We start from the raw sequence: 24,057 nt of genomic DNA, 5'->3' as shown, positions 1-24,057 counted from the left end.
TTCCTTCCACAAATGGGAATAACACCACATTCTAACAGTATTAGTTCCATTCCCATTTGAGGTGAGGGCGAGCTGGAATTCTATTATCGCTGCATCAGGAAGCTCTTCGAGAGGTCCTAAAGACAGGTCTCGCCGACAGCTTTCAACGTTAACTCTGGGCCCTTTTCAAACATGGCTGAGCTGGGACACACGCCCGCAAAGCAGCTGCAAACCACAGAGCGGGGAGGCCGAACTACCCCTTTCCTTCTGCACCCGGAGCAGAGACTCATCGGTCTGAAGCATTCCGATGGCCGCCCCCGACTGGCCCTGGACACTCTGCTGCCCTGCCGTGCATGCTGCCCTGTCACTCCCCCAAGCTGCTGTAGCAGTCACACCGTGTTGCCCAAATAGAAGGTTCTGGTTTCAGCCTGAGCCCATTCGCACAATCCATCAGCCAACTGCCTACTGGACCCTTCCACCGATGGACCCCGAGGGGCACCTCCTTCTTTATTTCCTGTCTACGTTAATGACCTCTTTGTCCCTTCAGTCCCTGAGCTAAAAATGTGAGGCAACCCTGTCTCCTCTACTGCTCCTCACGTGATCTGTCCCCGAGCTCGTGGATCTCTATTTCTCCCGAACCCTTTTCATTGTCGCCATTCAGGCCTTTGTGCCCTGTTGCTTGGTCTGTTCCGACAGCCCCCTCAAGCACCCGTCCTCTCCCACTGTTCGTGCTGCCGTCGGCTCTTCCTCCAGCGCGGATCCGAAACATCGACCCTTCTCTGTGTGTGTAACCACGTTTATTTTATGAGCCATACACAATATAGTCTTTTTGTGTGTGTATGGTCAGAATGCTTAACGTGAGATCTATCCTCACAGATTTTTAAATGGACAATATAGTATTGTTTCTTTGGGGATGATGATGGCATCCCATTTCTTAAAAACCTCTAATGAGTTCTCCCTGCCCAAAGGCTCAGAACCCTATCTGTGGCCCGGCATATGAGTCACTCCCCCCGCCACCCCCATCTGGTCCTGCTCTGTTTTACCAGCTCTAGGTCTAGCCAACTTCTCTCCCCCTCTGTCCCCACCTACTCTGTACGACCCATTAAATATTCAGTTATACCTATGCTTCGGTCTGGTCCTGCTCTGTTTCGCCAGCTCTAGGTCTAGCCAACCCTCTGTCCCCACCTACTCTGTACAACCCATTAAATGTTCAGTTATACCTATGCTTCAGCCTCAGTGAACCAAAGTGTGATCCAAAAGCATACTTTTTGATGCTTCTGTGCCATTAAATACCATGTTGCTATAGCCAAGAATATTCCTATTGTAAAGATCTGGCCCAAATATCATTTCCTTTGTGAAGATATCTCTGATCTTTCACATTAAACAGAATTTATTGTTTCCTTCTCTTTATATGAACCTGTATCGTAGCTCTTATCACGCTGCCACCTAACTGCCTACTCCTAAGACCTTGCCTTATTCAGGCCTGCGCCCTCGGTCCCCTAGCGGGCTGCGTGGCGCACCTGCACCACAAAACACAAGCTGTTTGTTGAATGAATATTGCGTTGAGGGTACTTACTATACTTGTTTGATTAATAATTTTAAGTTTTCACCCACATAGTACTCCCAATTCTTCAAAATGTTCCGCATGTATTTAATTTTTAGATGCTCAAGTGTTTTGCCCATAGTTATATAGCTAGTTACAAAGCCTACGACACACGTGCACGTAACTCAAGATCTTACGACATGCAGCAAAAATTTAACTCATTCTTCCTTTAGTGTTTCAAGAATTTACAATTAGAAAATCAAATAAAAAGGCAGACATTTCACCAACTCATGGTAGAGAAGTGAAGAAGCAGTTTTCAGTGATGTAATTAGGTGTATTTTAGCCATCAGATGATACTTCTATGTATTTATATAGAAGTCACTTGGACCGAGCGAGCACACTAGGCTGGACTGTTAGTCCTCTGCTTCACGTCAATGTATCACTAAGGCTTAATATCGTTAAATTAAATGAATATTTAAATGCTGTTAAAAAGGCCCTTGTTTAACTCTGGAAAACAATATTTTAATTAAAACACTGTAAAATTGAATACCGGAGATATTTATTAGTGTGGTGTCCATTTTGCTTGCAGGCTTGTTTACGGACTGACTTTCAAAGAATGAGGCACCTCCTGAACGCCTTATCCGAGACAAACTCACTTTCACAAACTCAAGGTTTATACTCAGTGAATCTTTTCGACCAGTGACTGAAGTGGGTTCTTCGTCCACATTCCCTTTAAAGAGAACACACACACGTGTATATGCACATGTACACACACACAGCTATCTAGTTACATGAAATTAACCAAAACACTGGAATGTGCCATCGATTAAAATCACTTACGTGAGGTAAACATTTAAGAATGACCTAATGAGCATTTTTAGTGGTAAATCTGCACTTTAAAATGCCAGTGAAATTTAAGGTTCTCTAAATAACTAATAGTAATGACAACAATAACAGTCTCATTTTAAGTTACCAAATGTGATGCACACACTTTAAAAATTTACTATCTGTAGAATGTAATTTACTATCTGTAGAATATAATTTCTTGTAGAATGTACTTTCTGATACGGTTAAACATTTAAGCAACATAAATAACCTCACGTCCAAAGAGATTACTGTGCTGTACATTTCACTTAGAAAATACTCTGGGTTTTAAGGCTCTTGTATAATTAGTTTACCTGAATTACTTATTTCATATTTCTACTTCTTTGTAGAGACAGGCTAGATATCATTGGGAGAAAAGTTTAAAAGCTTCTGATCATTTTATATCCATTATTAAATGTATCTATCATGATTTCTGAAAAGATCAAAGCTTGAAAACGTGCTATAAGTTTGGAAAAGATGTGCTAAGCATACCTAGCCCTCCGGATCCTGGCGTGAGGCCGGACACGGTGGTCTTCTGCTTCCCTGCTCCGTAGGGGTGGAACACGTAGAGAGAGAAGTCGGACATGCACGCGGTGAAGCTCAGACCAGACGAGCTGCTGCTGGGAGTGCTCAGATCTGACTGGCTGCTGCTGTGCCGGCTTCTGCCAAGGGGGCTGCCCAGTGCTGACGACCCTACCGCGAACACAGGAAACCCGCGTATTTAATTTACTCGCCCCGGGAAAGAAAACGAGCTGGCTACGATACAGTCTCGAGAACCAGACGCGACTCGAGAATCAAACAGAAATACTCAAACAGTAACTCATCAATAGATTTAATTCCTTGAAAAAAACGAGGACGCAGATGTACTTTCCAATTAACTTATTCTGTAAATCGTTCTTCTCTGGAACGATTACTCATACCCACGAGTGCCAACTCCACGGCTTCCCATTTCTTTTCTCCTTTGTGCCAACAGAGGCAGCAGTGGAAGAGGCACGGGACCGTGGGGTTTAAGCAAAGAGGGGGCAGAACGAACTTCTAAAAAAATCCAACTGCACAGCTGGAGTCCACATTTCAGTAGGAAACAGAACCAGGTGCACAAACGCAGGAAGTTAAAGACCTGTTCCTACAGGCACCAGGAGTCCTCAGTGTCTCAGAGAGCCAGCGTTTGCCATAGGCAGGAAGGTCAAGTCCAAACACGCTTTAAACTCTGAATAGCGCATTATACGAGTTTGCTGATGATTCCAAAATATTATGTCCAGATCCGATCCCTTTGGATATATTTGTAGTTCGGGACTGGGCACCTGGCATCATATGAGAACGGGTCACAGGCATTCGAAGCTCACCGTGTCCAAAACACCAGTCCTCTGATCTTTGCCCACTATCTGCTTTTCTTCAGTGTGCCCCATCTCCAGTAGTGCTAGTTCCCTGCAGGCAGCTCAGCCTGAACCCTGGGAGTGATCTGCCACCTGTCCCACTTCTAACTCCCTGTCTTGCAATTTATCATCACATCACTAACAATTTCTGCGTCTAACCTGTCAAGTCCGCCCCTTGCCTTCTGTCTCACTGTTGCTACTCTCACCTGAGGAATGATCAACTCTGGACTGCTCATGTGGCCACTAGCTCTCCTTGTCTCCCCCCGGCCTCCTCCCGCCCCTGTCCTCTGCCCGGAGAACACTGTCACACTGCAGCTGGATGGTGCTCTGACAGTATGAAGCAGAACCCACCCGCGAGCCTGTCCGCCTCCCGGTGGCTTTCCCACACGACCTGGCCCTTCCCCATCTCTCTAAATCTTTCTCTTGCCTGTCTCCACTTGACACTAGCTCCTTCCCCTCCCCCTCCTCCCAAAGTCACCAAACTCTTTCCAGCTTCCTGGATTTTGTAGCTCTACCTGGAGTGTTCATTCTCTCAACTCTCTGCATGGCTAACTCATACTCACCTACTTCACGTTTCCACTTAAAATAAGCTCCTTTGCTTGTTATCTGTTGCTCCCAATCCAGTATAAGTTCCGCATAAGCAGGAACCAGGCCTGCTGGCTAAGGTCACGTACGTCCAAACCCCGGCACTGACCGAAGCCTTGGCAAAGGTCCACCAGGATGCTTTGAAAGAATGGGTGGTGCCACAACCTGTCCTTTTTATACATTTATTCGCATCATCAACTCTTCTTGCAAGTTTTATGATAAAATGATGGATATGTAATAATTTGGGAAAATCTATCTTTAAAATTTTTAAAAGCTACATAGCAGAAGAAACCATATTTCAATTTGCCTGGGGAAAAGAGTAGTTCTCCAAAAAAAATGCTGGCAAGTAGGTAGGAACTGATATTAGTTTTCTATGATAAAGATGTAGTACTTACTATTTTTATTTTTGATATGTTTCTGTTTTCTATATTTTCTATAATGAACGATGAGTTAATTTTATAATAAGAAAAATATGTTTTAGAAAACCAACACTACCACTCTTATATTTGTTGACTACACAATTCCAGCAGCAATATTTTGGAGTGAAGTGTGAGACAGTGGGAAACCACATCAGCGGAAACTTTATTTCTAAAACATTGACTTTTAGTTTTCCTATTTTGTTGTGAAAACTTTCAAAGATTGACGCAACAAAGCAAATGTTTAGCTTCAATCATTTTCCAGGGTCTTCTAACATCTCCAAACGTCCCCCAGGGGCAAAATCACCCCGGGTTCAGAATTCCTGTTTTAATAATCATTCTCTTATCAATTCTCTTATCAATTTTCATCCAGTGTAGTCTCTTTCCTTAAAAGTGTTCGATAAAATTTTTATCAATTGCATTTGTGATCTCTGTATGATTTTTAGGGCAGGAGCGACACTATCTCATCAGAAAATCATCAGTTATGTTTTTAAAAACAAACACTTTCGTGAAGAAGACATTTGAGTTTGGTAACAAAATCTACAATTAAAAAAATACACATACACATTCTCTCTCACACACACTCACACTACTTAATAACATTTTAACAACAAGAAATTCTTTCAAGATAACACTGCATTTTTTTACTTTCCATTTGCAAAACTGATTACTCTTAAATGTAACAAAATATACTCGAAACTTTGATCTACTATAGATCTTTTCTATAAATACTCTAATTCTCAAATATTCTCCTTTTCAAGTTTATTTACTTAGAAATATACATATCGCTATTAAAAATATCTTTAAAATCGTCTTTGGCTTCATGCCAGTGGGATAAAGACCGTGTCTCACCTGGCGTCCCAGCTTTGCTAGCAGAGGCCTTGGCTCCGCTCTGAGCCGCAGCGCCCCCACCAGGGGACAAAGTCTCTGCAGGACACGTGGTCCCTAAAGTCTCCAGTTCTCCCCGGTTGGAAGAGAACACCAAGTCCAGGGACGGCAGCTTCAGCATGCATTCCACTCTTGACACCGGCAAACAGCTGAACTTGATCTGCGAGGGCTGAGTGCAGGCAGGAAAAAAGAAAAAAGGGTTCTAGGAACTAGATGGTTAAAAAATTTCACACTGGATTCCAAATAGTACATTTCCATTTTAGTTCGCATCTACCAAATTTGACGCCTAAAGAATTTTGTGTTTAATGTACTGGCTTTTTCAAAGGCATATGAGACATAAACCAATGTACTAACAAAATGATATAATTTTTAAATATCTAAATATTTGAGCAGCTATCTCTGAGGGACAAATACTTAGACATTTAGATAATTCAGAACATTAAAGAAGTTTATGTCCACATTATATGTGTTAATAATCAAGTCTTTTAAAGAAAGGAATTTCCCTCTTACTAAAATTTAAAAAGAATGTTGCATCAATAAAAGTTGTGTAAGCTCTGAAGCCCTCACCTGTTACGTGTTGTCATCCGATCTTAAAAAAAGCTAGCGCGAACGCCAGAAGGAAGCTCTTTGGCCAAAATGCTATTGTAGAAAACGATCTGAACAGATGACTATTAGCATTTCTGCTTTTCTTGAGACTGATTGTAATATTTTAATTGAGGGTAAACTAAATGCTGAAGTTTAGATACAAGTAGTTTTCGAATCCTGCTTAATAAATGTACTCAATCAGATGCTAAAATATACTCCCAAAGGACTGCATTTTAGTATAAAGTATTAGACAAAAATGACTTAATTCTTAGCAGAAATTTAACAAAGGTACTATCCTGACTTTACATCTCAATTGTACTTTATATCTGCTCAAAAAGGACCACAGTGGCAAGAAATACAGGTGCCATAATAAAAAGGCACAACATGCTAAAAAAATATTTAACTTTTACGTTATTTTTGCCACAAATGTAGGGGATTTGAATTTTGAAAACCAAGGCTCTGTGCACCTCCTCAGCAGAAATACACACGTGAAGTTGCACATAAACTTCCCGGAGGTCCTGGCGACCTCCCAGCCGTGACAGACAGACACGGCCCACGGACCCGAGGAAAGAACTCTGGAAGGTTCCAATGAGCTGGAGGGAACCTTGCTCCGTAAAACGGACGGGCTCTGCGCTCACCTGGACTCGCACGTACACCACGACGTCCACGGGGAAGGACGCGTACGCGGACGTGGAGGACGACACCAGGGACGCGGTCGACTCCTCCATAGGGTCCGGGATTTCGAAGTGGCCCACATCTTCATCTCGGGAGCTCACAGCTGCAGAGATACTCCGGTTAAGGTTCACCGCGGGGACAGGGTGGGTGGCCCCCGTGCCGAGCCCCTCTGCTCGCAGGCCGGGGTGACGCCGGGATGATCAGGTGGGCGGCCTCCGCCCCGTCCCAGCGCCCCCGGGGCCCCGGCCTGACCCCGCCAAGCACTGGCGGTGCCCGTCGGGAACCACACGGCCTCAGCGGACCTCGTGTCCTGATTCGTAAACGAGGACGCGATGATCTCTCAAGCTCTTTTCAGTTCTATAATTATTTTATATCATCACTGAGTATATTAAGTAGTAATACACAACAGCGATACAAAACCCTTCTGAGCACGGGGACTGCGAGAAGCACGTGCTGGGACGCACACTCACCTGCGTAATTCCTTTCGATGGGCGTGATTGGGATGGTCTCCAGGGCCTTCTCCAGGAAGTCCAGCAGGCAGGGGCTGATGACCATCTCCTCCGGCAGGGACTGAAGTGCCACCCAGGCGTACAGCTTGGCGGTTTTCACCCCTCCGCTTCCTTTTCCTTTGGCTGGAACAGTGAGAAATAAATGTAAGGTGAGTTTACTCAATAGTTCCCGTAAAACATAAGATAATTTTGTGAGAATTAAAATTATATAATTATATGACAGTTTAATCAGGTGAAGCACCCTATATTTAAAACCATACAAGAATGTAATAAAAATAGAAGGTCGAGAAAAATGACATATTAATGTTCTAATCGAAGATGACTAATGATATACATAACACAGTAGTTATTCCTACTTGCTCTAGCTCACAAATTTTGGTTCAGTTTTTCTAGTTCATACTTTTCTAAGTCTCTCATCAGCATTATCTTGTCCACTTAAGATATAGAGATCTTGGACAATATGTGGTGACAAGTGAGAAAAAGTCACTGTTTTCAGACTTTCCTATGTTCTTGCTGTTCTTGTCTTGTCCCCATTGATAACCCCCGCCCCCCCTCCACGGGCTGCCATCTCTTCGTCCTCGTTCCCACATCAGGAGAATGAGTATAACAGCTAACTCGGACTTAGCTCACTTTGGCTTAGGTTTCCACCTTTGACATATATTAATTTTGTAAACCCAGGAAGGAAATTCAACTTCCATGAGCCCCAACTTTCCTCATGTATTAAATGAGGACGATAATATCTGTCCTGTATTTAATGCATATAGATGTGCCTTGTCAACTGAAAAGTGGCATAAAAACATTAGGCGTTACTATGATGATTGGCTATTTTACAAGATTTATAGACCAAGTTCCATCTTGCCTCAAAATTTTTTTCAAATAATCCCTGTCTGGTCTGATATCCCCCCTTGTAATTCTACACATGCTGCGTATCATTCTTGTGGTATGGTGGCCACAGTCCAACCGGGCTTCTGGTGGCCCTGGCCTCCCCGGCATTCATGCCCAATGGCGCCCCTTCCCCCGCCAAGCGAGGCTGAGCAGGAAGATCCACAGGGGCCTGTGGAGGTGACAGTGTGACCTGAGGCCGAGCCGTGAGAGAGAGAGCAGCTTCGGCCATCCTCCCCTTCGGATGACTCCTTCCTAGGGAAGCCCGCTGCCCTGTGGTGAGAACACTCAGCACCCCGGGGAGAGGCCCGGGGAGGGGGGATACGGGGCGGGGAGAGGCTTGAGCATCAGCCTGCAACCACGTGAAATGCACATGATGGAAGCAGTTTTCAGACCCCGCCGAGCCTCCCGAGGACTGCAGCCCTAGCAGCCTCTGGACTGCAACTTCACAGAAAAGTGCGAAGTTAAGAGTCACCAGCCGAACCACTCCTGAAATTCTGATCCACAGAAACCGTGTTGGAGGTTCTAAGCCACCAAGTTTGGGGCAATCTGTTACGCAATAATGGACAGTTAATAAATGTGGTGAAGCCCAGTGTACTGCCTTCTATCGGTTTGATACATGAGTTTCTGCATAAGTTTCCATCTCTATCATAAGCTCCCCAAATGGAACTGCATAAAACTTCTAAAAATACACAGATCTAAAAAAAAATTAAGTAAACTATTTAGAATATTAAATTTCTTCTAACAACTGATATTCTAAGTAATAGCAATTTGAAAACTAAGCAACAGTCACTGGCCCTCACTTCCACGTATGAATTTTACACGGTCATTATCGAGCCCATACCCTTTTTTCTTAAACACGTGAATCTGAAAGTCTCAATAGAGCAAAAAGGTGATGACTACAAATTAAATTAGGACACAAATTAAAAGTGAAGACTGTTTTCCTTAAATACCTGAGGGCAGAGGTGGGGGTTGGGGAGGAAGCAAGGTGTTAGTCTTGCCCTGGACAGTGTGAGGTAAAGGAGGAGAAGGAGGTGCCGCACTCTCTCTCATACCATACAGCTTGGACTCTTTAGACAGTGTCCTTGGCAAGGAGGATCCTCTGGACGCATTGGGTGACTCAGTCTTTAGCGTCTTGGAATTGTAATGCAACTGGAAAAAAAAAAAAACTTTAAAAGTTGAAAGCATGCAGACAGGGAAAACCAAGAAACGCAGGAGAATGTGGTAAGAAGAACACCGGTCCAGTTTTCACAAGTTAGCTTTCTGATCCTAGCAAGTTTCTTAGCTTTTTTTCCATTTTTTAAATTAAAATGATCATTCCAGATAATAAAGTTCTCTGTTGGTTAATATTCTAGGATTCTATAATTCTAGAATCTACAAAATAGTTATTTACTAAAGTGGCAGTAGGCAAGGTTTAGTGAGTATGTCAAGGGATATCAACGTATGAAAAATAAAATTAATTTCAGCCAAAATTTCGTGAAAAAGCTGTATAAAAGAAGTGGCAACCTGCAATTTGATGCTTTTACGTTCAGAATATGGATATGTTGGAGAACAGCATTGGAAAAATCTCATTTTAATCTAACTGGAGAAGGGAGAACACGCGTGATGGATCACAAACGCTGATGCTAATCATCGAACCCTATGGCCAGACACTTAGTGTTTACCTTCACATCGACTCCGGGGATGTAAAACACCGTCGTTTCTAAGTCACTAGGCTTTGTCTGTAGAGATGATGGCACTTTCTTGCCAGTCATTAAATGGGTGGTAGAAGCATAATTAGTTTGAAACTTCTTCTTTTTTGAAGGAGAATCTTGATCTAAACTCCTGGAACTTCTATCGTAACTCCTACAAACAGAAAAATGGGTTATCTTTTTTTAAAAAGACATTTATCTCCTTTCGTCTTGTTTGAATTCAGATTTATTTATACAGTAAATGGAACGTGATCCTCCATTAATCAAGGCGACAAAGGACAGCTCCCCAGTGTCCCTAGCTGCACTGGCTCACGCCTGGCCCAGGTGACGTCCCTGCTGTCGGTTCCGTAACACACAGCACTGTCCTCTTTACTCTCTCCTGAGGTCACAGGTGTTTCACATGCACGTAGAAGGTTAAAGCAAATGAAACTGCCCTTTACAGAAGTAAAAACAGCAGAATTCATCATGGTTTTTTATTATGATTCAACCAAAATTAAAATCATCTTTTTATCATCACTATTTCGTTTGTAAGAATTTAACTGTTTAGAGTGCCTTTCTGTCTTCTGATTTTACCGAAGCCTCCTTAGACACAAATAGACCATTTAAAAATCTTTTATTATGAAGCATTTCAAACATATAGAAGGTAGACAGAATGGATAATGGACCCCGGTGGATCTGTCTCCCAGCTCCGATGACTGTCAGCATTCCACCCTTACCGTTTCCGCCCGCCCACCCAATTAACGTGTTCTGACAATGTTTTTAGATTAGGAAAGAAAAGCAGAACACAAATTCAAAGAAAAAAATAATCTAACGTTAAGCCTGTTTAAACCACTGTTTCTTTAACGATGGAAACAAATGCTGAAGCCGAAGGGACAGCCTGGTCGACCCCCGTATTCTGAGGCGTCTTGGGCAATTGTCCTGTCTTACTCCTTTATGGAGCCGTCAAGACTCTCAGCAGCCAGGAGGCACCTGAGTATCGCACTGTTCTCTGAAACAGAAGTGCGCACAACATGAGGACAGAGAGGACTTGAGAAACTCAGGCTTTTTAAAGGGGAATTCCGAAGATTTAGCTGTTTTAATTAACACATTTTCTAGAATCTAAATCAGACATCCATTTGTAGTTGCCAGAAAACATTACACACTTGTTTAAAGAAGTACTATGTTATACAGATAACCACTCGAACATTACAAGTATGTTTAAATCCACTCTTCCCAGCTGCGCTTTGGGCTGAGAGGGTAAAGTCTGTTGGAATTCAGTGACGTACAGACAGTATTTCACACGATGAAGCACCCGTCCGCTCGCTTACCTTCTCAAGCTGATATCATCATGTTCTTGAAGAAGGGTGGTTGGGTGGAGCACGCATTTTCCACTATCGATTTCAACCCGAATATCAAGTTCGAAGTCGATGTTTCTCTCTGTCGCTGTGCCACTAAGACCGCGGGTGACTGGCGCTGTTGGCCAGCGCTCTGTAAACAGCTGATGGACAGCGGCAAAGCCCGTCGCTTTTTTACGAGAAGTATGTCTATAGAAAGGACAACTGGTCATTACGCTGTAGTAAAACAGGAAGAGTTTATGACACGCTATTTTCTAACATGTGAGGTGAGCGACGGTCTGTAAATACATTTTCTTATAAATTCACGCCAATGACTCAGCTAGCTCATCCCAAGTGAAGTTTTTCCTAAGTTTTTCCTAAAAGAGCCACATTTCCTTCAACGACTGTGTGCTGAGAGAGAGCACGTGCCAGGCAGAGTGCTCAGTGCTGAGTACACGACACAGTTGCCAGTGTGACGGAGGCTGAACATGGCTGTGGACCACACTCTACATGGGGGAGGAGATCTGAAAACTTTGCAAATCTTCCCAGATTTTACTAAAAGACAGAAGAACAGGACAAGAAACAATGCCATATGGAGCTAAAGGACATTGGTAAACCATGAATATGTCTGTTAACTCACTCTGGCTACACGCATTAAGACTTTTTTTCTGTGAAAATCGACAGTTATAGATAACGCTCTAAGTTCAGTTCTGGATTCCACGATGCTACCTAAGGCTCTTCAAACCAGAAGGCTACTCACGAGGGTTTCCTGTAAATGTAAAACCTCTCCCTCTCGTGGTCGTCGTCCTTCTCGTCCTTGTCCGAGTCCTCGCTGGTGGACGACAGGCTGTCATCCCGGCGGCCCTCCTCGGGTTGGAAGGCGAGGCCCGGTGAAAAGGCTGCTGGGGTTTTGGGAGTCCCGAACACGGAGCGCGGCCCTTCGCTGGCTGACGGGTAGTGGGCCGACCCTTCCACGGTTACTGACAGGAGGTCCAGTTCCGTCTCTTCCGGAAACTGATTGTAGAAAGGGAAAGCATCGATCAGGTTCAAATTAGCAATCTCTTCTCAATTAAAAAAAGAAAAAGAACACACATACGTTGAAACATTTCAAAATTCTCTCAGAGTTAAATTTCCTCACTCTGAGCTGAAAGAAAGGTCGGGTGTATGCACACGTGAAATGGCACATGGGAGAAGGGAGCGGGTCGAACCACAGAGCTGCCCTGCGGCATGCTAAACATCAGTGGGAGGTTTTACTTCACATAGGCATAGACAGTCACGTTAATCAGCACGGGCGGTAATTCCTAGAGATGCAGTGGACACCAAGGGAACAACGCGATCGGCTGCGAGTCTGAGGGCAGGGAGCGAGTGGGGATGGAGGAGCATGCAGTCAGGACAGAGGCACATGCAGGGAGCGAGTGGGGATGGAGGAGCACGCAGTCAGGACAGAGGCACATGCTTGCAGGTGCCTTCCGTGGATGCATCTTTTACATATGGGTCCCTAACACGTTGAAGAAAGCAAACAGTTTTGGAATTAAACATATGAATCAATCGAACTTAAGAACGCTATGTATTAAGGGAAGAGTTTGCATAAACACCATGTCACCAACTGAGGGCTGTGTGCGGGGGCCGCTGTATTAAGTAGATCGAAACAACAAAATTTCCGAGGACCTACTTTCGAGTCCCAATTCTGAGACTGGCTTAAATATCCTTTGAGAATGTGATAAGCCTTTGTAAAGTGTAATGAGCAAGGTGACACAATTTGATGCTCCTGTTACATACCTACTGAAATTCTAATTTTCAAATCCAAAAATTCAAGCGTTTGCAGAGGTGAGCTTTTCTTCACTTTTTACACTATACTGTTATGTAGTAATTAAGTACATCAGATTTTCTCAGGACATCTTCAATTTTTAAAACTGTGATGAGTTTATGTAGATAAATATCCCTTTGTTTTATATTTATTTTATATTTAACCATGTCTTAATGATCTATTTTATGATTTATGATTTTTATACACTATTTTTTATAAATAGCATACACTACACAAAAATAGCACTTGAATCAATTCAAATATTAATGCATGTAAGAATCACTTAATCATTTTCCACGATATACACATATTGAATCATCGTGCTGTATATCTGAAACTAATATTATGTTACATGTCAATTATATCAATTTTTAAAATGTTGGACAGAAAAAAAAGAATCGACTTAATAAGTAGAATTCATTCAATTCACTGTAAATGATCTATTTCCAAGTTCATCTTTAGAAAAAAAAAGACATGTTTATCAAGCTCACTATATTATAATCTAAAAGTTCTAAAAAAAAAAAAAATCAAGTTTAGCTAAATTCAGTGAACGATGGGATCTCTGCTGAGACTCCAGCTTAAAGGAGTGGGCGCAGGGAAGCAAACTCTGTGTGTGACAAGTGCCAGTTTTAAATGCAACTTCACAAAGTTTCTAAACAGAAGATCTAGACAACTGGTATACAAGTACATTTTTAAAATTCATTTATACTTTCATGACTTACTTAGGGAAAATATTTGGCTCATGAAATGTTAATTCAAAATATAGCACATTTTCCAGTTTTGAGTATGACAATAATTTTTTAAATGCAGTTTTTATATTTTTTTATACTAGAGACTTATAAGAAATAACATTCAATAATTGACTTGTTATTCTGAGATAGGTTTAAACTAGTTTACTAATTTGTTTTTTAAGAAAAGATTAATTTTTTAGTTGAATGTGGAAAAATGAGATTCATTTAGGGATTAGCGAGTAATAAATTCCATTTTTTTGGTTTATGATTTGGTTGAGCTAAATTACATTTTTTTGATTTATGATTTGGTTGAGCTGATTTTAGCCTTTGAATTTTGAAGATTAATTATATAATTAATATTAAAATATAAGAATATAAAATATAAGATTTTAGCCTTTGAATTTTGAAGATTAATTATACAATTAATATTAAAATATAAGAATATATAGAATTTAAATGTTTATGCAATAGCTTATATCACAATCTTAAAACTTTATGAAAAATATTTTTGAATTCTGAGTTTAGTATGAAATGAGAGAAAGACATTTTGAAAGCAGATTTTCAGCGTGACTGATTAGTTTTATAGCAGAATTATGTTGTTCTTAATAATAAGTACCTGAAAATACCCTTCCCCAGGACAGCTGGATTGTGGTGTGCTTCCCCATATTGTGTTTTTCAACTTAATTAAAATAAGAAAATGTATAAAAACTCATGAAAAATAGAAAACAATGAGTTAAAAGTAAATAAATATACAAAAAAAGCCAAAACAAACATTGTTAATATGTTACAAAATTAAAACAGAGCTGTGAAGCTGATCTTTTCACTGCTATTATCTCTATAGTCTACACTAAAACACAGAAGTAATAAAATACATAAATACACAACGTATAAACATTCCAAAATGGCACCTGTGTATAAGACCTAGTTTAAGGTGGATTCGCAGTTGAAAGGAAATTATCCAAAAACGTCTCCACCTAAGAGCAAGCGGCTGGGGTCTTTACTGCAGACCGCTGACCAGCAGGCGGCGCCTTGCTCCGCCCGCATCCACACTCGCTGCGGGCGGCATTCGGTTTTGGGATCCCACAGCTCCTGCAGCTTTGTGATTACTACCGCACTCGGCCAGGGCATCGCTGGCGAGGACTGTCTCTTACTGTGTCTTGGATGCTGAAGGTCACTCTGGGCCCAGGAGACGCGGCATCCACGCGCACTTCCGGGAGCTCCTCGGTTTCTCCCACTCGAGAACTGCGGGACGTGCAAGTGACAAGGCGTCACCGTTCTGGGTTAGAAGTCCCCGGGCTTCATTAAAGCCTCATCAACGACATTAGCGCTCTATTTCTAAATATCTATCTTACCCTAGAATTGAACTTTTGGTACCCCATTTCTTAACGTTTAGCAGCCCATAAAAAAAAATTCAGTGTTTTGATTAGCACAAGATTTTCTAAAACCAAACCATATAAAATGAACTTACACTGTTTACTTTATAGTGCTCATTTACTAGTAAAACTGTTTTTCTTAAATTATATGTAAAATTTTCCATTTTTTTTTATGCTAAATATGTGTGTAATCGCTGCTTTTCTAAAATGACAAACTTGGAGCAGCAGTCACTCATATGCACGTTTTCATTTCTCTAGATGGTCTGTAAGTTTACACAAAAACTTGCCTAAATGGCAATGTATTCATCACCCAAAAGCACACTATGATTGTGGCACACATGTGACAGAGGAATTCCTCAAAAAGCTGCTAGTTTGACAGAATCCACCATTACTGGTATTTGACTTAGGTCCGTTTTTGCTATCGTAATTTTATAATATCCCCAATTAGAACACAAGAAATAAGTAGTGGACCTTGGTAAAGGCCCATCGGTTGGAATATGTATTACCTTGCCCTTTCCATTCGCTTAAGAGGTGGTCTTCCAGAAGCAGTAATGCTTTTCGATCGGTTGTAACTTGGTTTGTACCCCAAACCCCACTTATCCTTCAGGGAAGCAGCCTGATGGAATGAGAGAGAAAAGGGTGACTTCAGGCAGTTGTTCACTGCTGTAAGATCCGACTTCAGATGAAATATTCTACTATAAACAAGTGAGCTCGTTTCCCCCAGGTCAATGCAAGTTACTCCAATCAGCTACTCTTGTCCTCATGTCACTCAGGAGAGCTGCGCAACGAAAACATCAGAATGTAAAAAGATTGCGAGCGGGGCTGAGGGGTCCAGAAATAAGGGGAGAAGAAAGGAAACGATTTGAAAGGAAGGAAAAAAGAAAGTTGAGAATTACAAGCAGAGAGGAAGAGAAGGGGCAGCGGCCCCCAATCAGCGCAAGTGGCACCCAGGGCACCCCACGGCAGAATTCTTCCCCACAGCAAAGGAAGGGCCGTGAACACGCCTGGCCTCCAAATCCCTCCTCTCCGTAGCTGTGGCGCGGGGCCGGGCGGGAGTTGACGGGGAAATGCCCAGGGACAGCGATGTTAAGAGCACGGACGGAGTTCCGCTGATCTCCCTGATCTGTTCCACTCAGTTTCATAGGCAATTACCACGCACCAACTACCTTACAAAGAGCGTGCAAGCAATATTTCAATTGCGTTGTATGATTAGTAGGTACGCAGTAGCGAACATTTTAAATACAGAATTATGCTTTATAGATCATTACTACCCATTTATTAGTATCAGAAGCCAATGATGAATAACTTAAATTGGACTTTATCTTTGATTTAAACAAATAATTTAGAACAATACTCAAACTAGGTTGTTGGTTGTTTGGGACTTCGGGGTGAGCAAGAAAAGGACGTCCAAGCCAATAAACACTGGGTGCCGGTACCCTTCCCCTTCCTCTGCCCCAGCTGCTCTGATTCGATATATTTTATATATTGGGGTACCACCCAAAAACCTTATTCTTATAAAAAAGGAAGGTTCTACTGATTATTGGGGGGGGAGAAGGTTAAGAACCCATTTATCTTTTTAAAAGAAAATAGTTTTTCCACTAACAAGAACCCCTTGACCCAAAGCAACCAATATCCATTTGAATACGTTTTAGAACTATTTCCTACTATATGTTTATAGTATATCTATATATTTATTTCAATTGTTCAGCTATTGGACTAAATCCCAGAAAATGGAGTAGGCAGTGGGGTCAAAGAAAAATAACTTGTTTTTTAAGAGACTCAAACTCTAGTACGAGCGACAAACATGCAAATAGTAAAGAGAAGAATAAAGTGCTGAGGATACACAGTGGCCGAGAGGTAAAGTCAGCTGCGGGGAATGAGACGGGGGTAGAACAGACACCTGAACAGACTTCACGTTCGAGCTAGAGACTAAAGGAAAGAATGACGTCACAAACGGCAGCGAGAACCTGGTGGCTCAGGCCGGAGCCTGCAGGGCGCCCACTGTTTGGGTCTCGTTCTTGGCTGCTGGGATTACTGGCCGTGTCACCTTGGTCAAATTCCTCGACCTCTCTGTGTGTCTGTTTCCTCATCTTTAAAAGGGGGGAAATAACACCTCCTGCGGTTGTGAGGATGTAACGATTATTAAACGTAAAGTGCTTTTAAACAGTGCCTGGTACCCAGCAGACGCGAGATGCACAAAGCAGGTGGCATTATCACCAGCAATGGGGCAAGGAAGAGAGCAACGAAGTCTCATCATCAAGTTTCATAAAGTAGAAAGTAAAAGCAGCCCAGTGAAATTCTTTGTGAACGCCCACTCACTCGCATGCTGGACCTCCGCAGCTTTTTGCGGACGTCTCTTCGAATGTCATTCACAGCGACAGATTCTAACTGCTGGTAACGCTGAATTTCTTGGTTTATGGTTCCTTCGCTAGCACCTAATTTTCTGGATGCAAAAAAAATGTGGCAATTAATGTAAAGAAGTAATAAAGAAAGACTGATTTTTACTTGCTTTTTATCCTTTCACTTTTCAGAATATCAAAGATTACGTAGGGGCAAGTCAAAATCCTCCACACCTGAAAACTGTAAAAAAGCTTGCTCTAATGTTTTAGAAAACAGTTCTTGCTCATTTCTGTGTCTCATGAAAACTATGGCCCCACTCTGCAAAAGGATGTCTGGATATAAAATTCTACATATAATGTAAGCCTCAGGTAAGATTTTAAGGGAGGAAGTATATTTTGCTTCAAGTCATTTTTCCCCTGACAATAAAAGGCAAATTATAATGTAAATCAACAGGAAAATGTGAATCACTATATCATAATTTACAGTTAAGTTTTTAGGTAATACTTTTCATTGTACAAAATTCATATATTTGTGTAAAGTCCTTGAATGCAAAACAAACAAACAAACAAACAAAAAATAACCCAGAGGTACAGGTACATGAAGTTTAGAAAAAAAAGAGGCATGACCATCACCTTTTGGGTGATTTTTCTGAAACAAAAATTTCAAAGTTTGCTAAGGAGAACAGTTAGTCTAAGAGATGGAGTTATTGCTTAGTTCTATCCAGCAGGCAACAGATAAAGAAAAATAAATTACTCCCACCTACTGTCCCCTCTGGACTCACCCAGCCCTACCTCAGCCCCAGAGAACCGCTACCACAGGCAAACCCAGTGTGCTTCGAATTCTAGCTCTTTCATTCTTCCTAGCCAGTTATCTTGACGACAGTTTGGATAATGCCATCAAGCCTCACAGAAATATTGTGTAGATTGAACTGAGACAGTATGTCAAATGCACAACAGGTGCTTAATAAATGCTCAATTTGTTTGCCCTCTCAAAATTTTAAATTTCAGAAATCCTGTTAGCAAAAGACTAACACGTATATTTACGGGCGCACGTGGAGACGCGCGTCCGTGATACACGGTCAGTCCGGCTGCTCGGGAATGGGCGCTGCGGTGAGCGCCAGACCAGGCGTTCGGGTTACTATCCCTGCCGCACGCACGAGCGCAGGAAGCCCGCCCGCGTGCCTGGACCCTGGCCGCCTCACGCACGACCGCTACCGCCCCACGACTCCACTACGAGGACTCGGCACGAGTTGGGGCCATGACACACACTTCAGGTCGTCTATGACTCTGGCCTGCTCGTTCAGCTCCCTGATGTCCACCAGGCGCTTCACCGTCTTCCTGCCTCTCAGCTCCCCCGGCGGCCCGCAGGACGCTCCTGGTCTTCGATACTCCACAGGTTCCTGAAAATCAAAGTGTGTTTGTCTGCAGCACCATTGGGTCACACAGCAAATCTACGCTATCCCGAAAATGACATATGAATCGAAGGGAGCATGCAAGAATCAGCGCCATCTACGTCACATCCAGTACGATGATTGAATTCTCCAGTGATTCGACCCTTGGTTTCATAAGGAATCTATTTAGTTGCTACCTACGTTTCCCCATGAGTGGGCTCTGCATACTTTCAAATAGGACTGGCTAGCCTGACGGGAGCCCCCCGTGTCGGGGTCACACAGATACTCTGCAGGAACAGAATGGCGCTGATGCGGGGGCGTCAGGCCTAGTAGGTGATTTACAAGTCGCTGCCCGAAGGTGAGCTTGTGGCCGTCTCCACTTACAGAGCTTCCATCTGAGCTCTAAACGATAAACAGTACAGTGGTCTTTAAAAGTACATCTTTCCGAGAACAAAACTATTTCGTAATACAATAGTAAAAAGATACTCAAAAATTTTTAATACCAGAATGAAAGCGGAGAGTAACTACCAAAAATTTGATACTATAAAGTGTACAGTATTGATGGAGACACACATTTTTAAAATGTGTACTTCATGTTGTGTGCATGCTTCACCACTTTGCTTCACCACGATCTGTTTAGAACATCTCCACGCACCCCCAAACAAAACTGGCTGTGACCAGCAGTCTCCGCCTGTCCCCTCCTGGCCTCCCCGACTCCCCAGCCCTAGGTGGCCGCAACTCTGGCTCCACAAGTCTGCTGGTACTTGTAAGGTTAGTGTACGTTCCCTGTAGCTTGAGGCACAAGTTGGTTGACAGTCATTATTATGAAACGAGGGACTCAATTAAAAGACAATATTATGAAACTAAAAAGCAACATTACGAAATGCGGAACCAGGAGCCACGCCCCACCTTCCCTCCTCCACAATTAGCAACTGCGACATAGTGACGCTGGTCAGTATGACCCCTGCCCCGGGGGGAAGTGTGCAACGGGGGTGTTCTCACCGTATGGACAGTAGGAGACATAGTGTCCACTTCGTCCTCATCCGACAGGTCGCCTATGTTCACGGAGTTCAGGTCCGCGATGTCGTCGATGTCCTCCTCCCCGGTCAGCGTGGTGAGCGTGTTGCCCAGGGCGTTGAGCCTCTTGCCGATGTTGGGGTCCATGTGGACGTCGATCCCACACATCTTCCACAGCACGTTCAGTGTCCAGGTCCCCGCACTGCTGCTTTCTGTGGAAAGGAAGGAGAGGCATTTCCAGTCAGTCTTGAGTGGAGATATTTAAATCATTCTACATTTAAGGAACGGAATGGATGATGGTCCGTATCACCACCAACGGCTCTCCTGGCCACATCGTCAGGACACGGGGCCACGGGATCGGCTCCCTGACTGCTGGGTGAGCACCCACCACCCCCTGCGCAGCAGCCCTTCTCCCCAAACTGTGGATTCACTCCCCCTCACCCCAAGCTGACCCCCTTCCCACGGCCACTGCAGGGCTGGCCACCACCCTTGCTCACGAGTCAGGATTAATTAGGTAATTAGCCTGGGTCGGGTCAAGGGGGGGTCAAAACCCTCCCCTGGGCTTCAGGGGAGACCGCCCTTCCCCAGTGAGGAGGGGATCAGGCTCCTGAGCCACGTGTCAGGAGGCCAGCAGTGACGCACCAGGGCCACCCCGAGGGGAAAGACAAGAGCGGCAGAGTCCCGCCGACAGTGCGATCTCGCCCCCAACTGACCTGGCGCCTCTCGTCACTGAGACAGCCCTTCCCAAGTTTCACTGTGGTCTGCGAACATCCTTTCACTAAGTTCCTTGTTTTGGTTAAGTTAGTTATAAACAAGGGTCCTGACAAAGGCTTCGAGGTGACCTTTACCTCGGTCATCGCCCTTCCCTCCAACTCCACTGCAGGAAGTTCCTGTGTTCTCGGCCCGCAGCGGGGACCGCTGGCTTTGCTGCTCTGGGACAGTTAGGATGAGCGTGAGGCTAGACTTGGGGAGCATAAGAGGGACTAGCAGGGAGAGAAAGGAAATCTCCTGACCTTGATCAGCTTCTACCCCCTCAATATCTTAAGAGCCCTTACATAAATATCTCTTTAGCTTACCCGAATGCTCTACCCAGCAAAACAGTAAACTGTGCACTGGACTAATTCATCTTATCACTCCTACAGTTACCTCCTAAGTGGTTTCCAAGGGCTTTTCTTTCTCTCTAATCGTTGAAAATGTCCCTCATATACTGTCGCCATCTGCTTTCTTGCTCCCATCGTCCACCAAATCAAGTTGTCCCTCATATACTGTCGCCATCTGCTTTCTTGCTCAAAAAAATTTAATGGCTTTCCCATCGTCCACCAAATCAAGTCTGAACCCCTTATTTTGGGATTTAAGACTTTTCCCATCTTATTTTTCATATAACTTTATTCCGGCCAATTTAGACAGCTCTAACCAGACACTGTTTTGCAGTTACGACTGACATCTCCTGAGTTTTGCTGACGAAACAACTTTATCTCATCTTTCAAGTCCCTGTTTAATGCTTGTTCTTCCGTAAAGCTTTTTCTGATCCTAGTATCCTTCCAAATTTGGAAATTCTGTCTCCCTCCTGTAATTTTCAATAGCAGCTGGAATTTTATATTTTATTGTACTTATCCCATATTACAGTTTAATTATGCTGCAGGGCCTTAACTACTTTATTACAATTTAAATTTATAGAGTAGAAAAACCTTATTCATCTTTATCTTCCCCCGTTTTTGCAGTGTATCCTGTACACAGCAGGTGTCTAATTAATAACTGTTAAATAAATAAAAATATACTAATATTATTACGAAATGTTTTTAAAATTTGGGGAACACCAGAACAAGTTTAGTTAAAAGGTCCCCTCGCTATTAATACAAAGGCAGAAAAATATGTACGTATAAAGGCAGAATTCTACCCGACACACGTAGCAAGAGCAACATGAAATGCGGACTTACCAGCGGCTGCTTGGCCTGTAGTCCTGGAACATACTTCGTAGGTGCCATCTGGAACCACGCCTGCACAAAAAGCACCCCAAACAGTTTTCGATAAAATTATGCTGTGATGAAATTTTGTATTGCAATTTTTTTTACGCAAAGATTACTACTTAAATATAAACAGGACCACTAGCTTCTCTAGGTTTCAGCTGCTAACCTGTAGACTAAAGGGCAGCCTTAGATGACTTGTAAGGTCGATTTCAGATCTCATGGGGTTTTATTCTACAATTTGAAGAATTTAACTGCAGTTTGATCTTCACATTCTGCATGTGATTTCCACATGGATTTCCACATGTGAGTGACAACACCTGGCTGATTCTGAAACTCTAGTTTCTGAATGCTATGACAATTTGTGTCATCATGAGTGACTAGCACTTTGAGAATGCAAATGGTTTAAACTGATGAGAACTGCCACATCAGGTCACGGACATGATTCATCAGCCTTGTCTTTTCCTTTGACAAGGAACATTTTATGTGAAAAAAAAATGACTGGCTGCTACGATGTCAATCTTGTAAGGTCACAGACCTGTCTCCAGGACATGTATGTGACTTTAACTCTGAAACACTTCCTACCAGTTAGCTTCAATCCGATAAGGTCAGCTTCAGAAACGGAGGTTAATTAAATCAACAATTTTAACCAGTAAAGGACATACCATCCCTGAAACAACTTTTACACAAAGTAAAGTCTCAAGACAGAATTAAGACCCTTTCTCAGGAATCCTTAACGAAAACCAAATTTCAATCTAAACCCGACAGTACATACAACTTAAATGAAATGTCCTTTTGCAGTTCACTCTGCATCCCAACTGGTCTTCAAATGTTACCCGATTTTGAGTTGTAGAAAAGCTACAACCTATTTCGGAAAAAAAGGGTCTATTTGTTAAGTGACGATTTCTATTATGTGGTTCTTATATTTAAGATAGTGCCAATGACTTTAAATTCTAAATTATATTTTTGAACCATCCAGTTCCGGTGCCTCACATACAATTATAAAATAAAAAGAACTAGGTTTTGTTTTGGGGGAAAAGATCACCCACTTCACCTTTATAGTCATCATTCAGAGCAAAAGAAACCCAGCCTACTCTTCCGAATTTAACAATGCTAGAATGAAAAGAAAACCCTTTGAAATTTGAGTAACATAATTGAGGCCGAGTGCAAGGTAGAACTAGTAAATAAAAATGGGTAAAAAACTTTTGGGATTTCCAATCCCAGGAAGTATCAGAGATTTTTAATTAAGCTTAAAAAAAAAAAAAAGATTATATAAATTCATAGAATATAGAGCTATGATGAATTAATAAGGAAAATTAAGATCTTTAGGAGCAGATCCAAACCCTGGAAGTGAGGAGTGGGTGTCCATGGTCTCCGCGTCAGGGAGGGAGTGCTGAGCAGGACCAAGCGTCACTTGGGGACGGACGCCCTGCTCTTAGGACCGAATGCTATCCAGGTGTAAACAGAGCTTGGAGTCTTTCAAACTTCTTAAATGGTTTATGTCATTTTTCTAAATACATGTTAATGAAAAGGGTTTAATCTTTACTATCTACTTACATGGTTCCTTTGAACTCTTCCTACAGATTGGCCTTCCTAATATTTACTGCATTTTCCTTCCAAAAAACATTACCACTTAGAGAGGAAATCTGACTGGGCCATCTTTTCTCAAGGGCATAATTTTAAAATGATTCGTAAAAAGTCCTAACGCATGCTTCTACTGTTCCTTATCTCTCTGCCCTAAACGCAACTCTTCTTTTTATTGTTTTATTAAAATTATTGGAGTGATACTGGTTAATAACATCAAATAGGTTTCAAGTGCACAATAATACGTTATATGTATATTGCATTGTGTGTTCACCACTCAAAGTTAAATTTCCTTCTGTCTTCTTTTTCAAAAACATTAATGTTAGATACATCCAAGTATACTTACTACTAATAAAAAATACAAAGTAGTAAAGTATTTGCCAATTTTATAATTCAGAATTCTTGTAATTATATCTATGAAACAACTACTGCCTCCCAAGACACCAAACAATAAATATAGTACAAAACCAAGTCATTTAATTCCTCTAAAAATGAAAACAAATTACAATTGTCACAATTTTCAGTACGTCAGTGTTCTGTTTTGTTGG

The 24,057-nt window shown here is 42.4% G+C and overlaps 1 protein-coding gene across 14 annotated transcripts in view; it reads right to left on the bottom strand.

The window, feature by feature from the left end:
* Positions 1-24,057, bottom strand: part of KIAA1109 (KIAA1109 ortholog) — a 146,105-nt gene that overhangs the window by 14,962 nt on the left and 107,086 nt on the right. For 8 of the 14 annotated variants that reach the window (XM_025050937.1, XM_025050938.1, XM_025050947.1 and 5 more), the window contains 17 exons: positions 21,899-21,958; positions 19,947-20,173; positions 19,146-19,346; positions 18,823-18,953; positions 17,534-17,657; positions 15,721-15,830; positions 14,993-15,083; positions 14,458-14,520; positions 12,064-12,317; positions 11,298-11,513; positions 9,964-10,144; positions 9,253-9,451; positions 7,379-7,540; positions 6,872-7,011; positions 5,613-5,817; positions 2,879-3,079; positions 2,073-2,252 (listed from right to left, as the gene is read on the bottom strand). In XM_025050937.1, the coding sequence (XP_024906705.1) occupies positions 2,073-2,252; positions 2,879-3,079; positions 5,613-5,817; positions 6,872-7,011; positions 7,379-7,540; positions 9,253-9,451; positions 9,964-10,144; positions 11,298-11,513; positions 12,064-12,317; positions 14,458-14,520; positions 14,993-15,083; positions 15,721-15,830; positions 17,534-17,657; positions 18,823-18,953; positions 19,146-19,346; positions 19,947-20,173; positions 21,899-21,958 (2,745 nt within the window). The remainder of the gene's footprint in view (positions 1-2,072; positions 2,253-2,878; positions 3,080-5,612; positions 5,818-6,871; positions 7,012-7,378; positions 7,541-9,252; positions 9,452-9,963; positions 10,145-11,297; positions 11,514-12,063; positions 12,318-14,457; positions 14,521-14,992; positions 15,084-15,720; positions 15,831-17,533; positions 17,658-18,822; positions 18,954-19,145; positions 19,347-19,946; positions 20,174-21,898; positions 21,959-24,057) is intronic. The other 6 variants (XM_025050945.1, XM_015593901.2, XM_025050942.1 and 3 more) reach the window with 5 other exon arrangements.

Source organism: Pteropus alecto, unplaced genomic scaffold (genome assembly GCF_000325575.1).
Source record: "Pteropus alecto unplaced genomic scaffold, ASM32557v1 scaffold17, whole genome shotgun sequence".
Taxonomy (NCBI): Eukaryota; Metazoa; Chordata; class Mammalia; order Chiroptera; family Pteropodidae; genus Pteropus; species Pteropus alecto.
Note: the sequence above shows the minus strand (reverse complement) of the source record. Positions and strands in the feature narration are given on the sequence as shown.